The following is an 18,924-nucleotide window of genomic DNA, read 5'->3' on the forward strand; positions in this document are numbered from 1 at the left end:
AGTGGGAATATTCAATGATATCCATAACACATTCTGAATTTTTTTCAACTGAAACTGGCTGAGAAAAAAATTGTATTGCATTACTTATTGAACACCTCTCATATACTTGGTTTTGCAATGCAAACATGTAAGGCCCTAAAAAACAATGACAAGATGGAGGCCATTTAAAATACCTCCATATCCACTGGTCCTCAGAAAATCTGGCATCTTATTGTGTTCGTCAATTGTTTAATGCTCTCTGGGGAAGGTATTATCAAACGTCCTGATGGCTAGGAAGTGAGATAGACTCAGAACAACTCTAAAAAGGGGTGTCTTGTCATGGCTCACCTTAACATATTTCAGTCTGTTCTTCTCCCATGATGTCTACAGAACTGTATAAGCTGGCTTCATGTTTTATACTATTGTCACAATGTTTAAAATTTGGTGGAGTGCATAACAGCCTGCTTGACCTTTTGAGAGGATTCATGTTAAAGAGAATTTTGAGTATATCTGCAATGTTACTGATGTGCTAGTTTATTTCCAGTTTAAAGTACAGCTTTTTTTCCCAGTATGGGTACGTAAAGATTACTAAAGCATACTTCTGTTCAGTGGAAGTCTCACAGATGTTTCCCATCCAATACTCATAAATGCACGCAGCATACTATCCTGGCTGGAGGTCTGATCTCTGTTTTGCTTGTGCACTAACAGCAAATGGTTATTGATTTCCTGTCATCAGCAAGGAAGAAAATGAACAAAATAAAGTTTTACAAGAAGAGAGGTTTAAACACGGGAACCCTCTAGCAGGAACTAGAGAAATTCATCATTTTTGCCAACTGATGAATCAATAATTCAAGCCAGCAGAATTTCAAATGATGCTTCACCTATTCTGAGCAAACTTAGTGACAGTAAATGAAGGAGGATACATTAACATCGGACTACAGCCAGGACAATATGCTGCAAGCATTTATGGAAGGTATGTTGGATTGGAAATACGATGGTAGTTTGAAAGTTCTCTGAATCACCACAAGTGGTCAGTGCTAGTGAAACGAGTTGTTCACGTGATATTCACTGGACTGTTGCCTGTAAAAAAAAAAAACACTGGCTATGTCAGTGCTCTTGGAAGGGCACTGTGGTGATGACATGGCTCTGTTGTTGTTCCCGCGTAGTGAGTTGCGAAGATGGAAAAAAAAAAAACAAGATTCGAGCAGTGATTAAGTACTTCATAAAGAAAGGTATGAAAGCACAGGACATTCATGCTGATTTCTGGTGGACTCTGCTCCTTCATATTCAACTGTCCAAGTGGACAAATGAATTTAATTTGGTCGGGAGAGCTTAGATGATGATCTGTGCGGTGGTCGGCCAAGATGTGTCACTACTCCAGAAATCATTGCAAAAGTGCACAAAATGGCCTTGGAGGATCACCGATAGAAAGTGCGTGAAATTGCTTACGCCTGCCAGATGTCATCTGAAAGGGTATATTACATTTCAACTGAAGAATTAGAAATGAAAAAAATTATCTGCAAGATGGGTGCCGTGACTCTTTTGACGATGGATCAAAAAGGCATGAGAATGGACATATCGGAACAATGTTTGGCCTGTTTTAGGAGAAACGAACAAGATTTTTTGTGCCAGTTTGTGACCATAGATGAAACATGTATGCACTACTATACCCCAGAGACAAAACAACAGTCAAAGCAGTGTAAACATGCTGAATCTCCGCCATCAAAAAAGCAAAGACAATTCCTTTGGTGGGAAAGATCAAGGCATCAGCATTCTGGCATGCAAAGAGGACTCTGTTTGTACATTCTCTCCCCACTGGGCAAATAATTACTGGAGAATACTACCCTAACCTCCTGGACAAATTGCAATGAAAGATACGCAAAAAGAGGGCAGGTTCAGCAAGGAAGGAAGTCATCTTCCATCAAGACAATGCACGCCCACACACATGTACCATCACCATGGAAAAATTGGACAAACTAAGGTATGAATTGTCACCACACCCGCCTTATTCACCTGATATGGCTCCGGCACTCTTCCACCTCTTTCCAAAACTGAAAATTTTTCTCAGTGGATGAAGATTCACTTCCAATAAAGAATTGATAGCCAGAGTTGACAACTATTTTGCAGGCCTGGAGGAAACTCATTTTCGAGATGGGATCTAGGCACTGGAACATCACTGGACCAAGTGCATTAATCGACAAGAAGACTACAATGAAAAATAAAAAGAAGTTTCAGTGAGGTAAGTACTTTTTTGCGTTCCACTCCATAAACTTTTCAAACCACCCTAGTACCTTCAGACTCCTGCTGACCAGAAGGATGCTTTAATAAGTTTATGTACCCTCATGGCTCAGCAAATTTATTTCATTACCCATCAAAGAATGGCAAATGCTGTGCTCTGGTACAGCACATTATTGCAATTATTGCAGCACTATCAGTGAACTCCTCTGGCTGGCAGTATGGTTTTCATCATGACATTCTACAGCAAATTAATGAAATATAATATTCACGTAATCTGAGTAAACATCAGCTCAGGATCATAAAAAGAGATCACTTCCAGCTTTGATCTGACATTTAAAGAAATGTATCATCAGGTTTGGAATCCTGTGTAAGGAAACACTCTTCAGGCTTGAGAACCTGTGTATAGAAACCCACATGTGAGCCCTATGGAGATGGAGATGTTGGTTTCACAATAAACCAGCAGTGGTTAAGCCCCTGTGAAGCATGGCAACACAATTATATAATTTTTCATCCATACACTATTGTTTCACATAAACTGCAGACTATGCAAACACAAAATATGAATACTTTAAACCAGAATTAAACTAGCACATCAATAGCATTGCATGATAAAAAAACACACTCAAAATTTGTTATGTTTCCATAAGGTAAGGTTCAACACTCATAAAATGCATATTAACCATGAGCTGTTTATTTGTCCCATTTGTCATCTACCGGTTTTGGTTATCAATGATCATCCAGGATGCAGGGTACAACAGATTAGTTAAATGCATCCCATATCCCTTTGAAGCTAAACATATGCCTTATTCAGCTCCAAAGGGGTATGTGGTGTTTTTAACTAATCCGTTGCACCCAACATCCTGAATGATAGTTAATAACCGAAACCGGCAGATGATTAATGGGAAAAATAAACAGTTGATGGTTAAAAAGCATTTTATAAAATACTCAAAATTCTCTATAAGATAAATCCTTAAAAAAGAAAAAAAAAGAAAGAAAGGTCAGGCAGGCTGCTATGAACTCCACCAAAAATTTACACAATGTAACAATAGTGTAAAATGTGAAGACAGTTTATACAATGTGTGTAGTAGCTGTTACACAACAGTTTTTCTACCATGATGTACAGTGCCTCGGTAACACGAAGTTAAATTCTGAATTTTATAAGCACTTTGATTCTATAGTTATCATAGCAGAAAAAAAGGCTGAAATATGTCATGATGAGTCATGACAAAAGAAACCCCTTTTTCGAGTCGTTCTGACTATCTCACTTCCTAGTCAACAGGACATTTGATATTACCTTCCCCATAGAGTACTAAACAATTACAGAACATAGTAAAAAATGTCAGACTATGGGCATATTTTCCACGCAACTCCACCCTGACATTTTTAAGGCCTTATAGACTCACACTGAAAACCAAATCTAATTTTATAGGTGGTTTAGAACATGGTCTTTCTTTGAAAATGGTTTAAAAGAGTTTGCAACAAAATTTTTTGTAAAAACTCATTTTTGGCATTTTTACAAAAACTGTCAATTTTGTCCTCAATTTGTAAACTATTGGAAAGCAGTAGGAGAATTAAATTTTAAATCCTAAGACTTTATATTGGCTCATTATTATGTGCAAGTTTCATGTTTATCTGGCAATTACTTCAGAAGGTATAAAAAGGTAAACTTTACATTTTTCAAGCATATATTTTTTACGTTGCCTATGCTTCAAATCATCCATATAAAAATTGTTCAAGAAATCATCTTCTGTTATTTCATTCAAGAGAGTGCAAAAAGTTGCAAAAGACAGCCTAGTTTTGTTTCTTTCTACAATATATTTCCAGAGATAGTTGCTGAAAACTCAAGGGTGCATTATTGATAGCTGCGTTATGAGGTCAAATGAATGAGTAGTATAATGGCAAAAGCAAAACTTTGCTGATGTTCACTGGGAACATGCGCAAAAGTGTACACAAAATTTCAGCAAAATCTGGATTTTTTTTTCCAAAACTGACCACTTGGAACGGAATGGTTTAGTAGTTATTCAGCAACTGAGAGGCTTGCACAGCATTAACTAACATGGAGGGCTGCATCAAACGAGTCTTCAGACTGGAGATAAAACAACAACAAATGGTAACAAAGTAAGTGTTAAGCTAAGAAAACTGAAAAAAGAGGAGCGAGGGAGAAAGAGAGAGAGGATGTGATAAAGGAGCAACACGATAAATGAAAATGAGTTTCTTGTGCACCAAAAAGTAGACCCAAACCCCAATAATTACTGTGACTGCTGATATTTCCCAGTTTCTTATGATTGTGAAGAACATGTTATTGCTCGCTCTCTCTCTCTCTCTCTCTCTCTCTCTCTCTCTAAGTATGTAACATACCTTGACCTCCTCCTCCTGCGCTTTTTCTCTTCATTACTTCTACTTCTGCGCTTTCTTTTCTTGCTTTCCTTGCTGCAACTACTGCTTCTCTTCTTCTCTTTACTATCGTTTTTGCTACTTTTCTCCTTGCTAAGACTCCTGCTTTTCACGTCCTTGCTACAGCTCTTGCTCCTTTTCCTCTCCTTGCTGCTGCTTTTACTCTTCTTCCTTTCCTTGCTACGGCTCTTGCTCCTCTTCTTCCTCTCCTTGCTGCGGCTCTTGCTCCTCTTCCTCTCCTTGCTGCGGCTCTTACTCCTCTTCCTCTCCTTGCTGTGGCTCTTGCTCCTCTTCCTGTCCTTGCTGCGGCTCTTGCTTCTCTTCCTCTCCTTGCTGCGGCTTTTGCTTCTCTTCCTCTCCTTGCTGCGGCTTTTGCTTCTCTTCCTCTCCTTGCTGCGGCTTTTGCTCCTCTTCCTCTCCTTGCTGCGGCTCTTGCTTCTCTTCCTCTCCTTGCTGCGGCTCTTGCTTCTCTTCCTTTCCCTGCTGCGGCTCTTGCTTCTCTTCCTTCTATCTTTACTTCGGCTTCTGCTCTTCCTTTTCCTCTCCTTGCTGTGGCTTTTACTTTTTCTCTTCCTCCTCTCTTTGCTGCGGCTACGGCTTCTCTTTCTTTCTTTGCTACGGCTCTTGCTCTTCTTCCTTTCTTTGCTTTGGCTTTTGCTCTTCCTCCTCTCTTTGCTGTGACTGTTGCTCCTCTTCCTTCTCTCCCTACTTCTACTTTTGCTCCTCCCCCTCTCCTTGCTTTGACTCTTACTCCTTCTCTTCCTCTTCTCTTTGCTGCGGCTCCTGCTTTTTTTCCTTGCCTTGTCATTATTTTTGTTGGATTCTCTTTCTTTACTGCAACTCTTACTTCTCTTTCTTTCTTTGCTGTGACTCTCACTCTTCTTCCTTTCTTTATTGGCCTTCCTCTCTACCTCATTGTGACTGTTGTTATTTTCCTCTGTCTTGCTCTCTTTGTTCTCTTTGTCAGTAGTTTTATCCTTGCTATGACTTCTGTTCTTACTACAACTCTTGCTTGCATCTTCATTCTCATTGTCTTGTTTTTCTTCGTTATTCTTCTTCTCTTTGGCCTCACATTCTTTTTCTTCAATTTCAGTAACACAGTCTATTTCCTCACAAAAGTTCTTCTCATCTTGAATGCAGTTTTCTACACTTGCAGTAATGGCATTAAACTTCTCATTCGTATCACTTACGAGTTGATCGTGAGGAGTTTCACTGTTTTCCTCGCTGCTAGTTTTCTCTATAATACTGTCAACTGAGCCAATGACTCCTGCAGCTGCAGCAGTGCCCTGTCCTGAGGTATTATTTTGTTCTTGCAAAATCTTAGTGCCCTGTGTTTTAGTTGTTAATAAATTATCACTTGCCTCACTTTCTTTATTAGTACTTTCTACTTTACAAGAATCTTCATCCTTAGAGTCTGCTTCTATTTTTTTTGTTTTGGTCTTTGCATCTTTCCTTTCTTTGCTTTTGCTCTCATTACTGCTTTTTTTGCTTTCACTTCTACTTATACTCCGGCTTCCACTGCCTTTTCGATCTTTGCTGTTACTCCTGCTTCTGCGCCTTCTGTGATCCCTACTGTGGCTCCTGCTTTTGCTACTGTGCTTGCTTCTTTTACAATTTTTGCTTTCACTTCTCTTTCTGTCTTTACTACTTTTTCTGTCCTTACTGTGGCTTTTACTTCTCCTATTTGATTTCTTTCTGCTACTACTATGACTTCTTTCACTCCTACTTCTTTTTGCTGACTTTGCATGACATTTGCTTTCTTTGCTCTTCTCTTTCTTGTCTTTGCTGCAAGTCTTATCATCTATGTGGGCAGTATTTCTTTTTTCACTGCTACCTGCAGATTTTTCATTCTCAGCACTATGACTCTTTTTAACTTCACTCTGACCTGCTGATGGTGGAGAATTTTGATCAGATTTAATGCACTCCAAAAGTTCTGAATTTTTTAGGTTAGACTGGCAATTTTCGGTCTTTTTCTGTTCACCTTCAAAATTTCTTTCTCCCATTTCAGGCTGGTCATCACAAGCAATAGATTCCATCTCATCTGTGTTTTCTAATATTCCTTCATAGCTGGCTGCAATACTAATACACTCTTCTTCATCATCAACTACTTCCCTAATACAATCATTAGAACATTCCATTCTGTTCAAATTATTGTCCAACTGTCCTGTCAAAGTATGTGAAATTAACAATAATGTATTATCACTACAACTTCTCTGTTCATTACCAACAACTTCAGCTGCAAGATTATTCTGTTCATAATTTTCTCCACCATCACATCTTACAACCCCTAAATCTTCCTGACACTGATTTTCTGAATTAAATTTGTTCCCACTGCTTTCGGTTACAGGTATAGCATTATTCGAACTAATGTGAGCATTACAGTTGGCCTTAGGGTCTAAAAGGTTGCTGCTTTCATTATCAGTATGTTCAATGCTCATAATGGTATTTTCCAGTGCAGAACTAGACAGTTTTGGTATATAACAATCACTCACTTCACTTTTCTTTGCATCATGAGTGCAGTTTGCATTGCACTTAGAGCCATCAGAAGAGCTTTCAAATTTAGCAATTATGGCTCCCTCACAACACCCCATATATGAACCATTTTCATCCTTAGCATGTGCTTCTCCATCAGAGTTCAGAGTTTCTTGGGCGTCAAAGTGCTGGGGTTCATTTATTTCCAACTGTGTCCTACCTGGTAAGCATTTACTGTGGATCAACATATTTGTATTACAGTCATCGGTAACAAACTGGCTACCAGTAGCACTTACACAGTGTTCACTACTATCATCTTCATCCTTACTGTTGGGATCAGGTCTTTCTTGGCTATGTACATTGGAAGGCATTTCTTTCCCATGTTCAGTGTTGAAAGGATCTTGAGGAACAACTGTACGAGCATCATTAACAGGTTCTTGAGGAGTAACCGTTTGCACATTATCATCGATACATTTTGAATCTTGCCCATCTTGATCATCTGCTGGAGCCTGTGAATCCCTTTGTGGTGGAGATGAGTGACTATCATTTGTATCTGCATTACCTGATATACCACCACCAGCTGACCCAGGTTCAGAGCCCCCACCGCCAGCCCCACTGCCACTGCCACTACCACTAGCACCTCCTCCACCTGGACTTCCACCTTTGCTGTCTCTGTCTTCATTGCCAACATTTTTACCTTCATTAGAAGATTCTGATTCAGCTTCACGTTTCTTCTTACGGTCTCCACTTCCAGTGCCACTTTGGCTTCGACTACGGCTACAACTATGGCTTCGGCTGCGAGTTCGGCTATGTTTGGACTTATGACCCTTGCTATGAGAACGTGATTTTCTTCGAGACCTAGAGCGTCGCTTTCGACTCCGTGATCTTCGCCTACTCCGAGTGCGAGATCGTCGCCTGCTGCGACTACGGCTCACGGTTCGCCTCCGACTGCGTGATCTTCTCCTATGACTTCGGCTTCTACTGCGTGTCCTGTGTCTACGACCGCGTGATCCACGTCTACTGTGTGACTGGCTACGCCTTCGGCTTCTGCTTCTACTTGGAGACCTTCTGCGACTTCGTGATCGTCTTCTACTGCGGGACCGTCTTCTACTGCGGGATCTTTTCCTACTACGAGATCTCCTTCTACTACGAGACCTCTTTCTACTACGTGACCTCTTTCTGCTTCTCGATCTCTTCCTACTCCTCGATCTCTTACGGCTTCTTGATCTCTTTTTGCTGCGTGATCTCTTCTTGCTTCTGCTAGAGGACCTTTTCCGGCTGCGACTACGTGACTTCCTACGACTTTTCCCACTTTTTCCACGGCTGCGGCTTCTTTTTCTGCTGTGACTCCTTTTTCTGCTGCGACTTCTCTTCCTGCTACGGCTCCTCTTTCTACTACGACTCCTCTTTCTACTGTGGCTTCTCTTTTTGCTGACACTGCGTTTACGACTCTCTTTCCTATGCTTGCTGCTTCTGCTTCTACTGCGCTTTCTTTCTGTACTGCACACTTTATCTTCTTCTTTCTCCTCATTAATTTTACTGTCCTCAGAAACCTCTTTACCATCAACAGTTTCATCTTTTTGTTCATCACTTCTCTCAGCCTCCTGCTCCACAGGACTACTATCAACCTTCAATATATCACTATCATCCTTATTCGTTCCAGAACTATCTAAATAACTGTCTTCACAAACAAGAACTTCCCCATCAATGCAAGAATCTTCAGTCTTTTGATGCTCTGCATCTTTAGCAGGAAGGTCATTATCCCCATTCTTTTCATCTTGACTGTCTGACATTACATCCACATGAATGGTTACAGCATCATCACTTTTTTTAACTTCCTCTGGCAACTTGACATTTTCCTGAGTTGGAACACCTTCTGTAAATGTGTTTGTTGTAGTATCAGATGAATGCTCTGTCATATTTATTTCTTCATTTGCTATCATCTGAGATTCTAATGGTACACTGTCAAGCTCTACAGTTTTGCTTTCTGTAATTGCTTCAGAAGTTTCCTCTGATGCATGTGGAATGGTTATGTTAGCCTCTGTTTGTTCGTTATTTTGTTGCGTCTTTTCATCTACTGTTTTTGGTTCTACATTAACATTCTTTTCAATAGCCTCAATACTTTCATGTTGTTTCTCCTCATGTTCTTCATCAATCTGAATTTTATCTTCATCTTCCACAGCTTTTTCATCATTTAAGATGTGCTCCAAAATAATTTTTGGTTTTTTCTCTTCGCTTGTAGATCTTTTTTTGTCTTTCTTAGACTTCTTTTCCTTCTTAGATTTCTTGCGCTTTCCAGATTTTTTCTTTTCCTTGTGCCCATCTTTCAGTATGTCTCCCTCTGCGTTGGCTACTGCACTACAGTTGTTGGTTCTCATATGTTCTGCTGCTTCTCCTACAAGCTGTCCATCAGATTTCTCTTCTTTAATTCCGCTACCACATTTCCGATCTTCCTCACACTTATGTCGCTTATTTTTTTTATTTCTTTTGTGTTTCTTTTCTTCCACTGTGCTCTTCCCACATTCTTGAATTGGTTTTCCTTCTTCCTTTGTACCACTTATTATTTCACTGCTCTGGTCATTTGTGATGTGATGTTCTTCAGTCACTAACCCCTGATTTTCAACACTGATACTACACTTTTCATCTACTTCAACTGTAGATACGTCCCCAACAACCTGGCCAGTTTCAGTTCTACACACCACTAATGCAGTTTCATTTTCTTGAACTGCATCAACTATTCCCTGTATTTTTGCTTCCTTCCTTTTATTTCGCTTCCTGTTGTGTTCTCCACCTTCCTGATTTTCAACAGACTGTGTTTTATTCTTCTTACGTTTTGCCTTTTTTATATCCTTCTCTCTTTGTTTCGTATCATTAGTTGCTATGACTGCAGCCAATGGAGTTTCAACTGATGCAGATAGCCCTTTATTAGAATCATGGTTCTCATTTCCAGCAGCATCTTGTACACTCTGTTGCTCTCCCTTACTAGCATTTTCTGCTTCATGTTCTACCTTTTTAGTTTGACTAACACATTCAGTATCATCTAACAATTTATTATTTCTTCTCATAATAGGTACACTTTCTGCATTGTGGTTTTCACACGTATTTGCATTAACAGCATCACCACCACTGTTCTGATTATCTGTATTGCAAGTGCCATTAACTTCCACCTTTTCACCATTCTTCATATCTTCCACTGCACTTTCTACTTTAATAGCAGTACTAGGTACTGCCCCAATAGTGTCGCCAAAACATGAAGAGTTTGGTGACGTAAGAGCCTGGATTGTAGGTTCAGCTGATTCATCCTCACTTAGCACTTCCTGTTTGATGAAGATCTCGGTAATTTTCTCGTTTTCCCCACCATTGGTTTCCTTACTTTGCTCTTCACTAGCAACAGAATTCTTACATGGTGTAAGGCTTTTTGTATTATGAGAGTTGTTCTTTTCACTGTGTGCACTTTGATGCTTCTGAGACCTGGAACTTTTCTGTTCTGCCGTCTTTTGACGAGCAGAGCTTCTGCTGCAACTTGGACTGTGCTCTGGACTCAAACTTCGCTTTCCACTGAAACTACGTACAGGGCTTTCACTTAATTTCCGACTAACACTACCTGTCAGGCTGGATTTCCTCACACTACAACTGCGTCTTTTACTTGAAGTATTCTGCTGAACTTGAGAATCGCTTCTTTTTCTGCTCTCACTCCTTCTTGGGGTAGGAGATACACTCCTGTTGTGACTTGAGCTTCTTCTCGAAGAAGGTGACTGACTCCTACCCCTACGTGATTTGCCGAGTGGTGTCGGAGAAGGACTGTGCCTATTGCTAACACTGCGGTTGCGGCTCAAACTTCTTTTGCGGCTAAGGCTTCGTTTGCAGCTCGGGCTACGCTTAAGGCTTAAACTTCGTTTCTGGCTCGGACTACGTTTGTGACTCCGGCTCCGTTTGCCACTTATACTACGTTTATGGCTCAGGCTACGTCGTCTTCTGCGGATGCGACTTAGACTTCGGCTGATACTCTTCCTTAGCCTACTTACACTACGACTTACAGTTCGTCTTCGCCTCCGAATGCTTGGGCTTCGGCGTCTCCGTAGCCTGCTTGGGCTACGACTTACACTGCTCCTCCTACGACGCCGACGGCTGCGACTACGGCTTGGAGTTCGTGCCCTGCGCAACCACCTGAGGCGACTTAGGCTGCGGGTTGGGGTTCTCCAGCGGCGGAGGCTACGACTGGGACTGCGTCTCTGCCTCCGTATTCTACTCAAACTCCGACTAACTTCCCTGCGAATACGACTCAGACTTCTACTACTGCGCCGTCCACGAAGTTTTGGCCGACTACGGCTGCGTGTCCTGCTTACTCTTCTACGTATTCGACTCAAACTACGACTAATTTGACGCCGAATGCGACTCAAGCTCCTACTACTTCGCCGACCAACACGACTTCTACTGCGACTGCCTCTCCGGTGTGATCGAGTTACACTGCGACTACTGTGCCGCCATGTCCTGCTTGGGCTGCGGCTACTAGCAGCTGAACTTTGTCCACTTGACGAGGTACCACTGCCACTGCTGCTTCTGCTTGCACTCCTATCTCTCCTCCTGCTCCTCTTTTTCTTGCTTTGGCTTCGCTTCTTTTTTTTACTGTGGCTCATATTTTTAGACTTCTAATCACTTTGCTGAATATACCTTTCTTGTTCAGGTATTTGCTGTCGCACTTAATACTTTAGCTGTGCTACACAACTGTACTCGTTCAACTCCTGTGAAAAACAATTTCACACAAATGTATTTAGTATAACAATATTTTTTTACATAAACATTACAGCAATAAGATTAACAGTTGCCAATATAAGACATTAAATATTATGTTTTCTACAAGCAGCCTATAAGTGTATGGCCAAAGCTGTAAAATCTAACACTCTCAAAGAGTGCTGTCTCCAAAGGCAACAACTTTGCTGCTCCAATAAGAAATCAACATAGTGATTAGTACTTCACTTTCAGATTGAGTCTAGTGACAGTTCACGGTGGGAGCCCCCAACCCCCTTGCATATTTCATAATTTGTGCATGAAAGGTGTATATAATATGCATAAAAATTCTCGGCAGGGACTTGTCCAGTAGCTAATGCAGGTTTCCCGAATTAACATAGCAGTTTTATTTTTTTTATGGTGAAAGGTGCATTAAATATCGCCAAGTGCATTAAATATGGTGTGAACATGAACATTCAGCTATGCTACAGATGATTCTGTTACAAAATCTTTACTTGGAATTCACATTCATTGGCTTCACCAACTCGCAACCAAATTACCCTCTTCCAAGCTAACCTAGACCATAGGCTACACTACTATCAGTCTTTTGAGAGGGTCCAATACTACCTCTATACTTCAATCTGCGTGTCACAACAGGACTCAAAACTAGATCCTTCTCTATTTCAGAGGATTATCTACCTGGATAGAAGCAAAGGCAGACTGAACTGTAAAACATGCAGGCATTCATGTGGTATAACTAAATATGCACAATAAGGCAACAAAACAATATAAAAATGCAGTATCAAAATTCAGTTCTACAGTTCTATTTTCTCCTAAGACAGTAAACAACCATCATTCCTCCAAACTTTTTTCGCATATATGTTTTGTACAAACAAAATGATCTTCCAACTTTAGAACTAGTGACAAGTGCACATTTAAGTGAAAAAAATTTCAGAGTGTGTCACTTTATAATTCAACAGAAATGTATGAAGTACTCGTGTCCATCAGACACCGGGTGGTACAGAATTTAACTGCTTTCCTTTGTTACTGAAAATGAAAAGTGCTGCATTGTCAACCAACTTAGTCATCGAAACATGGAAAGGAAATGGTTTAGTGAAATGTTGTTGCCGTATTTCACACACAGCTTTGTGAAGCAACGCCCTGTTACTATTGCTTAAATTTACTTCCAAAATAATAGTTGGTTCACTGGGTGTAAATTTCATATCGAGCTTGCTTCAGAACTGATTGGGTAAGGCATGCAGGGAGTAGCCCTGCAAGGGGAAGTAACTCCTCCAGTGGTGGCAACATCCTTTACATTCTGCATATCTCACATACAATAATTTCATAGCTCATACACAATAATTCAAACCATTCTCCATGGATATGTTGGAATGGCAGCAGTGCGATAACGCATGAAGTAAACTGACTTCTACCATGTCTAACAACCCGAACTAGGGCACTTGACTCATCAACAAAATTTGCAAAATTCCTCATATGCCACAATTTGGACACAATTTGTCTGAAACGATATAGGTATACAAGCTGTGGAAGCTAATAAAGGCCAGTCCAAATATATCCAGAATAAATGGACATATTATGGTGCAGTTTTCAGTTTTCAAAAAGTTATAGCAAAAAAGTAGCAAGTAATTTTTTTTTACATTAGCTGCCAAATTATGACATCTAATAATGCCAAGACTCACAATCTGTATTCGCAACCATCAAACAAATTTCAAGAAACTGGAAGTGTGAGAAATAAATACACCAATGAAAGAGAGCAGCCACTAACGATAGAACTTCAACCAACAATTTAGCAAAAGCAACACTCAATCAGCATGTCACTACAATGATGTTTTAATGTACTAGTTCAACCAAAGAGTGTTCTGCAAATACTACATTTCAACATAGTTCATACTTTTCATATTTTGCTACAGCAACAATGACTTTCAAAATCAATAACAGTCCTTTGAACAATGCAGCTATGGAACATGCAAGGTGATTTAAAGATTCTCTGGAAGATTTTGTGTACACATTAAAATTCATTACAAACATAGGGCGTATCAATCAGCATAATACGGACTACTTGTCAGCTGAGACTACACAATGGTTGAGAAGAACTGGAAAAACAATGATCTTGGTCTATCAACATGTGGTGCAAGCTTTCGAGGAATTGCGTCGCTTGTCTCTGTATTATTCACGAAATACAAAACTGTGACAAGTATTTACAGTTCCCACCAGATAGGTTTCTACAGTTATTCAATGACATCCCACTGGACTGACACGACAGCAACATAACGGATGTTCAATGCATTCCACAGATGTAATTATAGTCCTCTGTAACAGAACGCCTGGAGACCATTGGAATAGTAGTTCAAGAAGCACAAAACAGCCTGCAAGTTTGCCAGATGTTTATCTGTGGGGAACATTAGAAGCAGAAGAAGAAGAAGACTACAGTAAAGGGCCAAGGGAAGCATCCGATTCCACCCATCTGCTTTGACCTGTGATATGTGTTGTGTGACATCACTGTGATGTGGTGTTCTTGAGTCAGGTCATGTTTGTAAATAGTATGTTGTAATTTAGTGCCACATTCTTGTGCTGCATGTTAATGTTTGATGTTTCGTACTGTGTGTGGTATTTGGTCATTAACTGTGTGTAACCATTCTGTGAAGTAATTGTTGGAAGAGCGTGCTGTGTTCCAAGTAAGTTACTTTGATTTATAGTTACAGTGGTTTGTACTTTGTTTGTTTTGCTTTAGGGTGCAAAAAACAACTGGGGTCATACGTGCCCAAGTCAAAACTATAGAACACGAAGACAGAGAGGAGTCAAAAAACAACTATACATCAGTCCCACTTGACAGAAGAGAAAACAGCGAAAACAGGGACATGGAGAAAGGGCTAAAAAGACACCAAACAGAAACGGAGGTCCAAGATAAAAATTAAATGGCCTTCGCCATATTGCTTTGGCGGGTAAAAAGTAAAACGTGGTCTACAGCCCACGTGTCATTAGCTAAAATGGATGATAAATAAGACGGCATATAGTTATAACTTGTGCGCAATGTGTATAAAGTGGTGGGGTAGCACCACTTAACAAAAGACAATGGCCAAACTGGCAGTGCCCAATACGCAACCTAGTTCAAATGACCTCCTCCTGGTGGGAGGGCCAAGAGGAGGTCGTTCAAACTGCTGGGAGAGGTAAGCCGGAACTTATTCCCATGAAGAGAGGACAAATGGCGATGCCAAAGGGGCACCACCTCCTGACAGACAGCAACACAGAGATCATCGGAGGGAATGTAGGAATGAGTGGGCTGAGGTACGAGGACTGCAGCCTTGGCAGCAGCATCAGTAGCCTCATTTGCTGGTAGACCGACATGACTAGGAACCAACATAAACATCACAGTGGCTCCACTAAGAGTAAGCAAGTGACAGTTTTAGTGGATCTGTAGCACTATGATATGGGCGGTGTACAGCGCACATAAACTTTGAAGGATGCTGAGAGAATCTGAGCAGAGGACACAATTGAAAAGTCTGTATTGTCAGATGTACTCTGTGGGCCAATATAGGGTGAAGAGCTCGGCTGTAAATACTGAGCAGTGTGCCAGAAGCCGATATCGAAAGACAATGGGCTGGAATGACGAAGGTCAGTCCGAGGACCAACAGTGTACACAAAGGTGTCCTTAGGTAGCGAATGAAGGCCAAGCTTAACATGGGCCTCTTCACAAAGCCAAGGTGGTGAAGGGTTCACACCCAGTGGTAAAGTGGCAGGTAGTACGAACTTAAGCTGCCTTAGCAAGTGTTGAAAGCGGTCTCCAGAAGGTAACACAGAAGAGGGATGCGCCCCATACCGGTGATCAAAGGAATCATCGAAGAAGGAGACATAGGATGGGTGGCCATGCATGGCAGACAAATAGCATGCATACCTGCTGAGGAGAAAGTCATGGCAGTAGGACAGCGGTAGTTCAGCAGCTTCAGCATACACACTCTCAACCGGGCCAGTGTAAAAGGCACCAGAGGCCAAATGGATGCCACGATGGTGGGCGGTGTTGAGACATTGTAAAAGGGATGGACATGCAGACGCACAAACAAAGCACCCATAGTCTAGTTTCAAACAGACGAGGGACCGGTACAAACAAAGGAGGGTGGTTCGATCTGACCCCAGGAAGTACCATTGAGGACATGGAGGACAGTGAGGGACCGCGTACAGTAGGATGCCACTTAACACATATGGGAGGACCAAGAGTGTTTCCTATCGAGCATGAGCCCCAGGAATTTCATAGTTTCAACGAACAGAAGGGCAACAGGCCAAAGATGTAAAGATGGTGGGAGAAGCCATTTGCACCGGCAGAAATTCATACTAACGGTTTTGTCAGTGAAAAACAAAAGCCACTGTCGATGCTCCAGGAGTAATGACAATCAAGACATCACTGAAGATGCCACTCAGTGAGACAGGTCCATGGAAAACTGCAATAGATGGCAAAATCGTCAACAAAAAGGGAACCAGAGATGCCCAGCGGGAACCAGACCATTGGAGGGTTAATGGTGATAGCAAAGAGGACGACACTCAAGATGGAACCCTGAGGCAGATCATTTTCATAGATAAAGGTGTCTGACAAGCAAGAACTCACATGCACTTTGAAAACTTGATCTTTTGAAAATTCCTGAAGCAAACAGGGCAGATGGCCACGAAAGCCCCACGTGTAAAGAGTACAGAGGATACCAGTTCTCCAGCAAGTGCCATAGGCCTTCTCCTAATTGAAAAACACAGCCACAATCTGGGTTTTCCGCAGAAACCCATTCATGACATGCAGAACGCCACACACTGTGCAGTTAGTAAATTGCAAGACCCGAGCCACCATACCAGCTGGGTGTGATTCATATGTTCCATCACCTTGGGAAATGCAGCTGGTGGAGATATGGGGCACTAGCTAGAAGGAAGGTTCTTGTCGTCCTTGCCAGCCTTAGGTATGGGAATGACTGTGGCTTCATGCCAACTTCCGGGTAATGTGCCTTCTGCCCAGATACGGTTGTATGTGTTAAGTAGAAAGTGCTTGCCCACAAGAGAAAGGTGCTGCAACGTCTGAATGTGGACAGCATCTGGCCCTAGGATGGATCGGGATGAGCTGAGAGCACGATCTAGCTCCCTCCTAGTAAAGGCAGCATTGTAGCAATCACGATTCTGAGAAGAGAAGGGTATCGCCCGAGCCTCTGCCATTCGTTTCCGATGGAGGAAGGCAGGGTGATAGTGGGAAGAGCTCGAAATGTCTGCGAAACGGCAGCCCAAGGTGTTGGAGATCACAATATGGTCCCCAATGCAATCATCTGCTACTGTCAGGCCAGAAATTGGGGAACGGATTTTGGTCCCAGAGAGCCATCGGAGGATGGCCCACATGACAGAGGACGTGGTAGACCTGTTAAAAGAGCTAGTGAATGGAATCCAGCTAGCTTTTATGCTATCCCGAAGAAACACGACAACATTTTGCATGCATCTGTTTGTAATGAATGCAGTTTGCCATCATAGGATGATGGTTAAAAACATGGAGAGCATGTCTCCATGCAAGAATTGTGTCGCGACATGCCTCAGTCCACCAAAGGACTGCGACACAGTGTGTGGTAAAGAGGAAGTGGGTGGAATGGAATGTTCTGCAGTTGTAAGGATAATGTTTGTGAGGTATTCCACCTGGTCATCGCAACTGGGGAAATCTTGCTCTTCAAAGGGCGCCGGGGAGGAGTAAAGCTGCCAGTCAGCCTTAGTAAGCTGCCATTTGGGTGTGCACATAGTTGGAGTAGGAATCAGCAAACGGATAGCACATGGGAAATGCTTGCTTGAGTAGGTGTCAGAAACAACGGACCACTAGAAATGTAGGGCAAACTGGGCAGTGCAGAACGATAGTTCCAAATGGGAATAGGTGTGCGAGGAGTCGGAAAGGAAAGTGGGTCCTCCAGTGTTAAGGCAGAAGAGGTTGAGTTGGTTAAGTAGATCAGCCAAGAGGGCACCTCTCTGACAGGTCCTGGGAAACCCCCAAAGGGAACGATGCGCATTAAAGTCACCGAGTAGCAAAAATGGAGGAGGTAGCTGCCCAATAAGCTGAAGGAAGTCTGCCCTGGTGACAGCTAATGACGGAGGGACATAAATGGTACAGAGGGAAAAAGTCAGGTGGGGAAGGAAAAGGCGAACTGCAACAGCTTGAAGATGGGTAGCCAGGGAGATGGGTTGACTATCAGCATCATGCCATAAGAGTAGCATGACATCCCCATGAGATGCAATGCCAACCTCAGGGGGAAGGGCAAAACAAACCAGGAAGAAATGTGAAAGCTCAAAGCAGTCGTGAGGATGCAATTCGTTTCCTGAAGGCAGAGTACAAGGGGACACTGCGATGCTAAAAGTAGCCGTAAACCCTCTTTGTGGGACCAAAGGTTGTGAATGTTCCACTGGAGGAGTTATGATGAGGAAGAGATGTAGGGAGTGTCACCTCGGCTGCTTCGGCTTGCATGTGCTGTCGGTCTGTGGAGTCCAATGCTGAAAAACAGTTGGTGGTGCGCAACGGTGACACAGAGACCGGCCGGGCTAAGGTATTCGTGGCAACACTGTCAAAAAGGTTCTTCGAGTGAGCAAAGGAGAAGACCGTTTGCCTTTAGTGGACTTCTTTGAGCCTTTCCAGTTAGCAGAGGAAGACTCGGTGTTGTTTAGCTGGAGAGACATAGGAAGTCTTCACAGGAGTACTCCTTCTGTCCTTTCCAACCTACCAGTTGTGTAACTGGTGGTTTTGCCCCTTGAGGCAAGAGCTTGATGGCTTGTTGCACAGCTGAATGGGGGGACGCTGATGCTACCTTGACGCTGGGCAATTTTACAACCTCAGAGCTGAATTTGAGGTTGTATGTCTACGTGGCCATGTCCTTCATGGAGTGAGGGATAACAAGAACAGAACTATAGGTGCCAGACAGGAGAATGCAGGGTTTGCAACTCGCCAATAACTTGCGAGTGATGGGCAAGGTACTTTTTCCTTTACCCTATCTCTTGGACAGCCCACAATCCAGAGAGGAGGCAGCATGGCTGCCATTGCAGTTGATACAGCAGGGAGGAGGAGGCAAACAATCATCCTCGTGCGCAACCCTACCACAG

The 18,924-nt window shown here is 42.2% G+C and overlaps 1 protein-coding gene across 1 annotated transcript in view; it reads right to left on the reverse strand.

Moving 5' to 3' along the window:
- The window catches only part of LOC126188053 (serine/arginine repetitive matrix protein 2-like), a 354,700-nt gene that overhangs the window by 322,757 nt on the left and 13,019 nt on the right, over window positions 1-18,924 (reverse strand). Inside the window, exon 2 of the mRNA XM_049929488.1 lies at window positions 4,576-11,825. Within this exon, the coding sequence (XP_049785445.1) occupies window positions 4,576-10,268 (5,693 nt within the window). The 5' untranslated portion in view covers window positions 10,269-11,825. The remainder of the gene's footprint in view (window positions 1-4,575; window positions 11,826-18,924) is intronic.

This window comes from Schistocerca cancellata, chromosome 5 (genome assembly GCF_023864275.1).
Source record: "Schistocerca cancellata isolate TAMUIC-IGC-003103 chromosome 5, iqSchCanc2.1, whole genome shotgun sequence".
NCBI classification, from domain to species: Eukaryota; Metazoa; Arthropoda; class Insecta; order Orthoptera; family Acrididae; genus Schistocerca; species Schistocerca cancellata.